An 8,934-nucleotide genomic window follows, 5' to 3' on the forward strand; every position below is an offset into this window, starting at 1 on the left:
TCAAGTTTTTATAGATATAATAGAGATATTTGAATTTAAAAATGATGTATTGCAAATCCAAATTTGATTCATGATTAATAATAAAGAAATTACATTCATTAATTGATGATATTAAAGCGTTGTTATGATTATTGGGAGATCTTTCCAAGTATTGAATAATCTTTTTCAGGAAGACCTTAATTAACAGATTATTCTTGGACAGATTATTCCATTTGAGGAGGTATCGAAAAATGGTTAAAAGTTGTTTAATATTGAGTCGATGATCGTTAAGGAGTTTCTGGTGATCATGATAGGAGTTATAATCAATACCGTAATGTTCTTTCAATATTGGAATGATTGATTTACCCTTTGGAATTGGTTTCAAACGAATTATTTGATGATGCTTGTCTGAAAAAGATTGAATCAATTGATTGATTATGTCTGGTTAGAAGGTTAGTTAGGAAGTGGTGTTAAAATAGTGAATATGTAAATAGTTTATAGAACATACTTTCATAGGTTAATTTATGATTGTTTTTAGTGATATGTTCTTTATTTTTGTATCTGATCAAAGCTATAGCCAATGGTAATGCGATTGAATAGTCAAGCATGATTGATTTGATTGATTGTTGATGTTATGGATCAATTATGATGGAAACAAATGAATGTGTTGTAAAAATTTAAAATTTGGCTGTAAAAAAAAGAGGACTACAAAACAATTTGTCTAAATCTTATGTAAATTTTATTATATATTACTTTTTACTCTTACCATTTTCATTAACCATTATACTTTCATTACATTCTTCGTTATCATCATCAACATCACTACCATTATCAACTTTCTTTCTCAACTTAATCCAAATTCTTCTTCTAATAAAATTCCCATGATAATACTTACCTTTCCAAGATTTATCAGATATAGAGTTTGAAAAAAAGAAATTCGAATAGATCCAACCTTGATCATCAACGTCATGATACATCAAGATATACCACTTATCCCAACACCAAGACCAATTGAAATCAGGGAGATTATAATATTGTAATTGATTATAAGTCAATAATAAAGTTTTACCATTTAAAAGTTGGAAATTTGATGGATCAATAATTGGAATCAATGAATTTTTTGAAAATAATGGTATACCAAATAATTTTAAACCACGTTGATTTTCAATAATAAAATCAAATTGATAGTTTTTATTGGGTAATTTAGAATTAAAATGATTTAATACATTTAATGTATTCGAAAAATTCTTATCGTTATGACAGTGCTTAGTTACTTCATATCTTAATTGATCAATTAATTGAAGATGATATAATTCTTCATTTATCGATTGTGAAACTTTGGCAGAACGAGTTATCGTATTATCAATGGTTGTAGCAGTTGGTGACTCATTTGATTGATGTTTGATAATGGTCATCAACCTTCTATATGTAATCTATAACAACTTTGGGGTAACTGGTTGATAATCTACAATCAAATCAATCTGTTTACCCCAAAATAGCCCTGTGATAAATCTGTTACATGTAGACGACATCTGAATGCTACGACATCTGATGGCAGAAAGAGACATTTTACAACCAGGTTTCTTCTCTTTTTGTTGCTATCACTTCTTTCAATATGATTTTAGATTTCTGTAACCATAAACTATCTATGGATATGATACTTGTCATGATCGCTTGTTAGACCATGCTTCAAGTAGTGGTTAGGTAATTCTTACAATTAACCCCAGGTTAGTAGGACCTTCTCCTGTAAATCATTTAATAACCAGTTCCTTACATACTACTAGTTAGTTTCCTTCTCACTCACTCGCTGACTGAGACATATAACTGATTTCAATGTTAGTGAAGGAAGGTAGGAAAAGATCGTTCGCGAGAACGTACCATATATTACGTCATATAGATAGTAAGACTAGGTAAGATACCATGAACATTACCATTCGGAATAGAGCCTTCTAACTTCCGTCGTATATTCATGCTTGGAACATCGGTTGATAAATCTAAAACAAGGCAGTGCTCCCATCTACACCTATATACAGGACTGTCGTCATCGATTAAATAAGAAATTTCAAGCCGCACAGAGATGAAAAGGGAATGTGAAAAAAGAAAAAGAAGGAGCAGCACTACATTTAAGAAGCAAAAACCAAATAAGTGGTATGATGAGCTGTTAAGAATAAGGGTTTTTCCATTGTTTTCTTATGGTTGTAGCTTCTTCGGATCAAATTTCTTTTTAGATGTCAATAGTAGATCCTGTGGCACATTCAAAATACAATTATAATATGTCAAACAATATTTGGTATTTCTTTTTGAGAGAGAAGGTTGATAAAAGTACATCTCATCAAGAAGTAAAAATAGAAGGATTAAACTTACGTATGGAGTTTGTGTATCTATTAAGATTTCTCGGATAGAGTCTTGATCCGTTTATGTCTTGGTTATATGGTGTAGCACTTTTCTTATCTATGATCTTCAATTTCTTATTTGTCCCCACCCCAACCAGCTACTTAAACCCAACAACTAATTAACCATTCCGTAATTGAAAACCATACCTTATCCTAAGAAAACCATTCAGTTTAACCGGAAATGTGATAAAACCATATTGAATAATAATAATAATAATAATAATGATGATGATGATAACTATGTGTAATGATTGAAGCCGTCATTAAATTTGACTGAAAACATTTGATTCCTGCAGGTATCCGCACGCACAGAACTCACCATAATAAAAAAATAAAAATTAATTTAATTAATTATTAATTAATTGAAAATATATCATTTAATTTTAGTTCTCCATCGTACTTGAATATCAGAGCCTGGATTAAATCTTGGCAAGTTCATGGTAATCATATGTTGTTATTACCCATCTAGTGTGAGTGATACCTTTCCCATTAAGTGTTAGTAATACCCTGTTTGATATTTAAATTGTTTTATATCCAGTTATAAATCATTTCAATACCTTTTCGAGACTTCAATTTCAAACTATCACTATATCAAACTTATCAATATATATATATATATATATATACATAAACATTTATCAATCAAGAAAGGATCTTATCTCACTAACTATAAACTATTCTAATCGCAAACTTCATATCATGAATTATATATCATCCCTCAATACTAGCAATCTTCAACAATCTCAAGATTCTCAACATCACGCTCAGATTCAATTACAGCAAAAGATTCAACAAGGTCAACTTCAACAACAACAACAGCAACATCAAGATAACTTATTCGTCAGATCTAAAAGTATACCATTATCTTCAAACTCCGAAGAATTAAAAAATTTAATCATCGCTTCTACTCATAATAATAGTAGTATCAATAACACTAATCATTCCAGTATGGATAATCAACTTGATTCCAATAAAATGACAAATCAGTATACAACTGATGGTCAAAACTTATTATTAGTTAACTCTTCTAACGTTTTATCTCCTACTGATACTTCAAATAATAATATGATTCCATCAAATTCAAATGGTCAAATGTCAAGTCATAATAGTTCAAATACTTTAACCACAAATACTGCTCAAACCTCAGTATCTAGCTCCAATATTCAACAACTAGCTTCTCAATCCGAACCTGCTACTCATCCATCATCAAATACTACCGCTTCATTATTTCCCTTCCATAATGCATTTGATATAAATGCTTATCCTGTTACAAATCCTCCAATATTTGATTCAACTGTGGTGTTACCATATTATTCTAATGAAGGCGTTCCAAGAAGAAGAAGAATATCGATTTCCAATGGTCAAATTGGTCAAATAATCAGTCATGAAGCCTTTTTTGATAATGAAAATCCAAATAATCCTCTCTTTGATGATGATGAATTTACTTTTAATCAACAACATCATAATCAACATCAAACTCAAGATGATTCTCATATATTAAACCAACAGTTTCAACAACATTTACAATTCCAACCTCAACAACAACCACAACAAACTTTATTGGCTCATACTGACGCTTCAACCCTCCCTATAGTCCCAGTTAAACAAGAAGAAATCAAAGCTTCAGTTCCAGTTGATCCTCTTGCTAATGCTGCTGGTGTCCCACCTCCAAATCATCAATTGATATATAACAATGAAGTTATATTCAGCACTAACAACGGTCCAATCCCAGGAACTGCCGCTTGGAAAAAAGAAAGATTACTTGAAAGAAATAGAATAGCTGCATCTAAATGTAGACAAAGAAAAAAGCAAGCTCATATTCAATTACAAGATAATGTTGGTAAAATGGAAAGACAATTAGTTGAAAGACAAATTAAAATTAATTCTTATGAAAAATTAGTTAAAAGGTATAATGATGCTTTGAAAGCTTACTTTGCCAAAGGTGGTTCTGAACTTTCTGAATTAAAGAAATTTGTCAATATTAAAAAAATCGAAGATATCAAAGATATGCTTTGATTTACTCTTCTTTATACACTTAAAAAGCTTTCTATTCACATTGTTATTCCGGTTATTATTTTTCAAGTTTTAGTTCTTCCTGTGGTTTCTTCTTCTTATTAGTATTATTACTTTTGCTTTCTCTTTTTATGTATGGTTTTGTTTTAAATTTGTATTTTATGTTTCCTTTATATAGACTTTGTTGAATATATTTACAAATATGTTTTTATGAATATTAACGAATTTTTGATTACTTTATCTAATTAGCAAAAAAAATGTAGACGGTTTGTTCTTTCTTTTTGAGAACTCTAGATGGTTAAGATTTCATTGGTTTCTTGAGGACCTTCACCAATGCTAGTTAAGATGATACGAGAAACTCCTTTATAAATTTCATCATCAGTACCTTCAATTTCAACTTTGGTTAATTTAGTTAAATCTTTAGATTCCCATCCTCCTAATTTACTAAAATAATTATGAAGTAAGCCTAAAACTTTACTTTCATTAACTTCATCATAATATATAACAGCATTTGGACCAGCATCAAATGTATAAGCTGCAATGATTTTACCTTCTAATTCATTTAATTTATGAATCAATTTTATAATTTTTTTAGAAGTATCATTTAAATAAAAGATTGGTGGATAAGAATCAAGACAAACAGCATGAAATGAATTTGAATCTTTCATAGTTAATTCTCCGAATTTTTCAAAATCTTTAGCTATAATTGATTTTTTCATTTCTTCAAATCTAGCTGGAACAACTTCCTTTATACGATGTTGAAATAAATCAGAAGTTCCAACTGTTAATTGCATTCCTGAAGTACTTGGAGTATCTTTTTTATCATCACTAACCACTAAAATGGCAGCTTTTAAAGTTGGCCAATGAGACAATGGAGCAACTTCAACTGCTTTTGAATCTTCACCATTAGTTAATTCACCCATTTCCCAAGCCACAAATCCTCCAAATAAGGATCTACAAGCTGAACCAGAACCTTTTCTAGCAATTTTAGATAATTCAGACATATCTTCAGGTAATTTATATAATTTTGCAATGGAACTTACTAAAGCTGCAAAACCAGCAGCTGAAGATGCTAAACCAGCAGCAGTAGGGAAATTATTTTCTGAAACAATATGTAATTTATAAGTTGATAATTTTGGTAATTCAGCATTACTTGATTCAACTTGAGCTCTTAATTTTCTTAAATCTTGTAAACATGCTTTTGTTCTTGGAGATTCCAACGATTCTAATTTACCATTAAGCCAAAGCTTATCTTCAGTGAACTCACTAGATGTAGAAGCAGTAGTTAAAGTTCGAAGATCCTTTTGGGATAATGTAACTGAAATTGATGAATTGGTTGGTAAATTCAAAGATTTATCTCTCTTACCCCAATATTTAAGAGTCTAATTGAGTAAATGTTAGTATTTTTTTTCAATTTAAAAGCACTCAGGCATAAATAATACATACAGCTATGTTGACCGGAGCAGTACACGATGCAGTATAGACAGTCATGGTTGATTGGGTTTGATGTCTACTAGTAGATACATACAATAATTGACCGCCAAAATTTTTAAATTTTCAAAAACGACACACTCATTTTTTTTCGCGTCGTTCAGAAATTATTCTGTCGTATAACTTTTTTTTTTTTCAATAATAATTGGTTTTATACTATTACAATACATACAAAAATATATATAAAAGACAAAAGGGAAAAATCAAATAAGGAAGAATAATAAAAACTCGAATAAAAAATTAGAAAATGTTGAGGAAAGCAGGGGAAGGGGAGGAGGAGGGTAGTTTATCTATTATCAATAAAATAAACTGAATGAATATAAATATTAAAAGATTTTCGAAAAAAGGAAAAACTAAAAGAGTCTCTTGAAGTTAATTAATTGTAGCAATTTTTAAGGATTTGTTTTATTTATTGTTTTCTAGTCCATTTCCATAATCTGGCTTTACAATCACCACTACCAGTAGCAAATATACCTTCAGTACCTTGAGAATTTAAAGATACAGCCACTGAAATAACAGAATTACGATGACCTTGAAGCATTAATAATGGATTACCAGAAAGTTGATCCCAAAAGATAACACCACGATCTTTTGAACCAGAAAGAATATATTCATTCTTTGGAGTTGAACATACAGATAATACAAAATCTTTATGACCAATATAAGTAACTTCACAACTTGATTTTTTACCACTTGATTGAGGATCTTGTTTACCTTCTAAATTCCATAATTTAACAGTTCTATCTAAAGAACCAGAAGCAATTTGTTTACCATTTATGGTGAAAGCAACAGAATAAACAGAATCTTCATGACCATTACCACTTTCATTACCTGAATCTAATCTTTCAACTAAAAATCCAGTAGTTGAATCCCAAACTCTTACCGTTCTATCTAAAGAACCAGCAGCAATTAATTGACCATCAGGAGATACAGCCACAGTAGTAACACCATCTTCTATAGAAAGAGTTAAAGAACATTGAGATGATCTTAAATCCCAAATTCTAACGGTTCTATCACCAGAACCTGAAACTAATCTATCACCATCAGGGAAAAAATCTAATGAATAAATATCTTGTTCATGGCCACGTAAAATTTTAATAATTCTTTTCGTATTTAAATCCCAAATTCTAATTAATTTATCTTCAGCACCAGTAGCTAATAATTTACCATCTGGTGAAAAACAAACTGATCTTATATATAAATCACCATTAGCAGCAGTTGATGAAGAACCTGAAGCAGTTGCAGCATTTGAAGCATCAGTATTTTCACCTGATTCACCATTTTTATTGACTTCACCATTACCAGTCGATTCTGAAGAATTATTATCATCAATTAATTTAGCAACCAATTCACCAGTTTCAACGTTAAAGACCTGAGTTGTTTTATTACAACCAGTTGCAATGTATTTACCATCTTTTGAGAAACGAACACAACAAACCACTGAAGAATGATCTAAAGAATGAATTAAATCAACATCTAAATCACGATTAAAAGCAGGATTATATAAAACATAATAATCTAATTTTTGTTTTTTAAAGTCAGGATTTGCTTTTAAAACATCTAAATCAGATAAAAATGGAGGGATTTCTTTAACATGTAAAGCTTTTTGAGTTGGATTAACAATATATTGAGATTTATCGATAATAGTTAAAGCAGTTGAAGTTTCTTGACTAGTTATACCATTTGAATCTTCTTGTTTTCTTGTAACTGGTTTAACTTCTTGATTTTGAGGAGATTGTTTAACAGGTTGAGGTAAAGGTTGAGAAGGAGTTTGAGGTTGGATCACTTGAGCTTGTGGAGGAGGTGGAGGAGCTTGTTGTTGCTGTTGTTGTTGCTGTTGTTGTTGTTGTTGTTGCTGAATTTGTTGTTGTTGTTGTTGTTGCTGCTGTTGTTGCTGTTGTTGTTGTTGTTGTTGCTGCTGTTGCTGTTGCTGCTGCTGCTGTTGTTGTTGTTGATAACCTCCATAATTCAAACCATTTGATTTTTGTTGAGCCACAGCCGCAGCTTGTTGTTGAATCTGAACTTGTCTATCTCTATTTTCCAATTCTGTTTTTAATCTTAAAATTTCTTCTTCATAAGCTTCTTTAATTTTTCTATGAGCCATTTCTAATTCATAAACAGTTTGTCTAATTTGTTGCATTTCAGCAGTTTGTTGACTATATTTCAAGTCATAATCTTCTTTCACTTGTTTAAAATTGGATGCTTCATTTAAAGCATAATCAAATTCTTGTTTAACAGCATCCAATAATTCATTCAATCTTTGTTGATGTTGTTGTCTTTGTTGTTGAGCAGCCTGTTGTTGTTGTTGTTGCGCAACCTGTTGCTGTTGTTGTTGCTGCTGTTGTTGTTGCTGTTGCTGCTGTTGTTGAGCCACTGCAGCCGAATTGGAAGTGTAAACTGACATAATGGGGTTGGTTTAAATATATCCAATAATATATATGAAACTAACGGGCACCGATGATAACGAGTAAATTCCTGAAGTTATACGATTCCACGATAAACAATGATTACTCAATCGCTGGATTAAGTAGGATGATGTTGATTGATTGATTGAGTGTGCAACAGTCAGGAACAAGCAAACGTAATAATAATTGTTGTCGTTAAAAGAGAAATTGATGAAAATCGAAAACTGGGTTTATATTTTTTCTTTTTTTTTCCCTCTCTCTCTCTCTCTCTCTCTTTCAGTCTCACAGAACTTTTTCTGCTCGTTTTTTTTCTTTTGGTAGTGGACGGTTGGTGGTGGGAGGAAGTGAATGGAAAAATGACAACAATAAAAAAAACAATGAAAGCATTTTTTTTAATTATGAGTAGTAAGTAAGCCAAACTCATAAATAAAAATATTCAACGGTGACTGGTTCCGCTTTAGCGATATTGATAATTTATCTACAAATAGAATTAATGTTTAACTGGCTAGGGGTTTTACGATTTTGGTGGGGGGCAGGGGGTTTATAAGATCTATCTGTTGTGTAACTACAAGTAATAATATACCCTACCAATCTATTGACTACTAATGATAACCAATGACTAATGACCAATGATTATTATTATGATGATGATG

General features: G+C 30.7%; 4 protein-coding genes across 4 annotated transcripts; 1 reads left to right on the plus strand and 3 right to left on the minus strand. All coding sequences in view use genetic code 12, as the record gives it.

Annotated features, from left to right (window-relative positions):
* Positions 1-503: 503 nt before the first annotated feature.
* On the minus strand, positions 504-1,725 carry DFJ63DRAFT_206959 (uncharacterized protein). Its single transcript, XM_064903998.1, has one exon. It carries the CDS (start codon positions 1,392-1,394, stop codon positions 729-731), a length of 666 nt encoding a protein of 221 aa, XP_064761351.1. The 5' UTR covers positions 1,395-1,725; the 3' UTR covers positions 504-728.
* Positions 1,726-2,661: 936 nt separating this feature from the next.
* RCA1 (Rca1p) lies at positions 2,662-4,532 on the plus strand. The gene has a single exon (XM_064904008.1). It carries the CDS (start codon positions 3,072-3,074, stop codon positions 4,386-4,388), a length of 1,317 nt encoding a protein of 438 aa, XP_064761352.1. The 5' UTR covers positions 2,662-3,071; the 3' UTR covers positions 4,389-4,532.
* On the minus strand, positions 4,517-6,080 carry MVD (diphosphomevalonate decarboxylase). Its single transcript, XM_064904012.1, has 2 exons — positions 5,832-6,080; positions 4,517-5,767 (listed from the first exon to the last, which is right to left on the minus strand). Exons 1-2 carry the CDS (start codon positions 5,874-5,876, stop codon positions 4,676-4,678), a joined length of 1,137 nt encoding a protein of 378 aa, XP_064761353.1. The 5' UTR covers positions 5,877-6,080; the 3' UTR covers positions 4,517-4,675.
* Positions 5,838-8,592, minus strand: TUP1 (chromatin-silencing transcriptional regulator). Its single transcript, XM_064904009.1, has one exon. The coding sequence runs from the start codon at positions 8,278-8,280 to the stop codon at positions 6,286-6,288; it is 1,995 nt and encodes a 664-aa protein (XP_064761354.1). The 5' UTR covers positions 8,281-8,592; the 3' UTR covers positions 5,838-6,285.
* Between the last annotated feature and the right edge of the window lie 342 nt (positions 8,593-8,934).

Source organism: Scheffersomyces coipomensis, assembly GCF_036884675.1.
Source record: "Scheffersomyces coipomensis strain NRRL Y-17651 chromosome Unknown DFJ63scaffold_5, whole genome shotgun sequence".
Taxonomy (NCBI): domain Eukaryota; kingdom Fungi; phylum Ascomycota; class Pichiomycetes; order Serinales; family Debaryomycetaceae; genus Scheffersomyces; species Scheffersomyces coipomensis.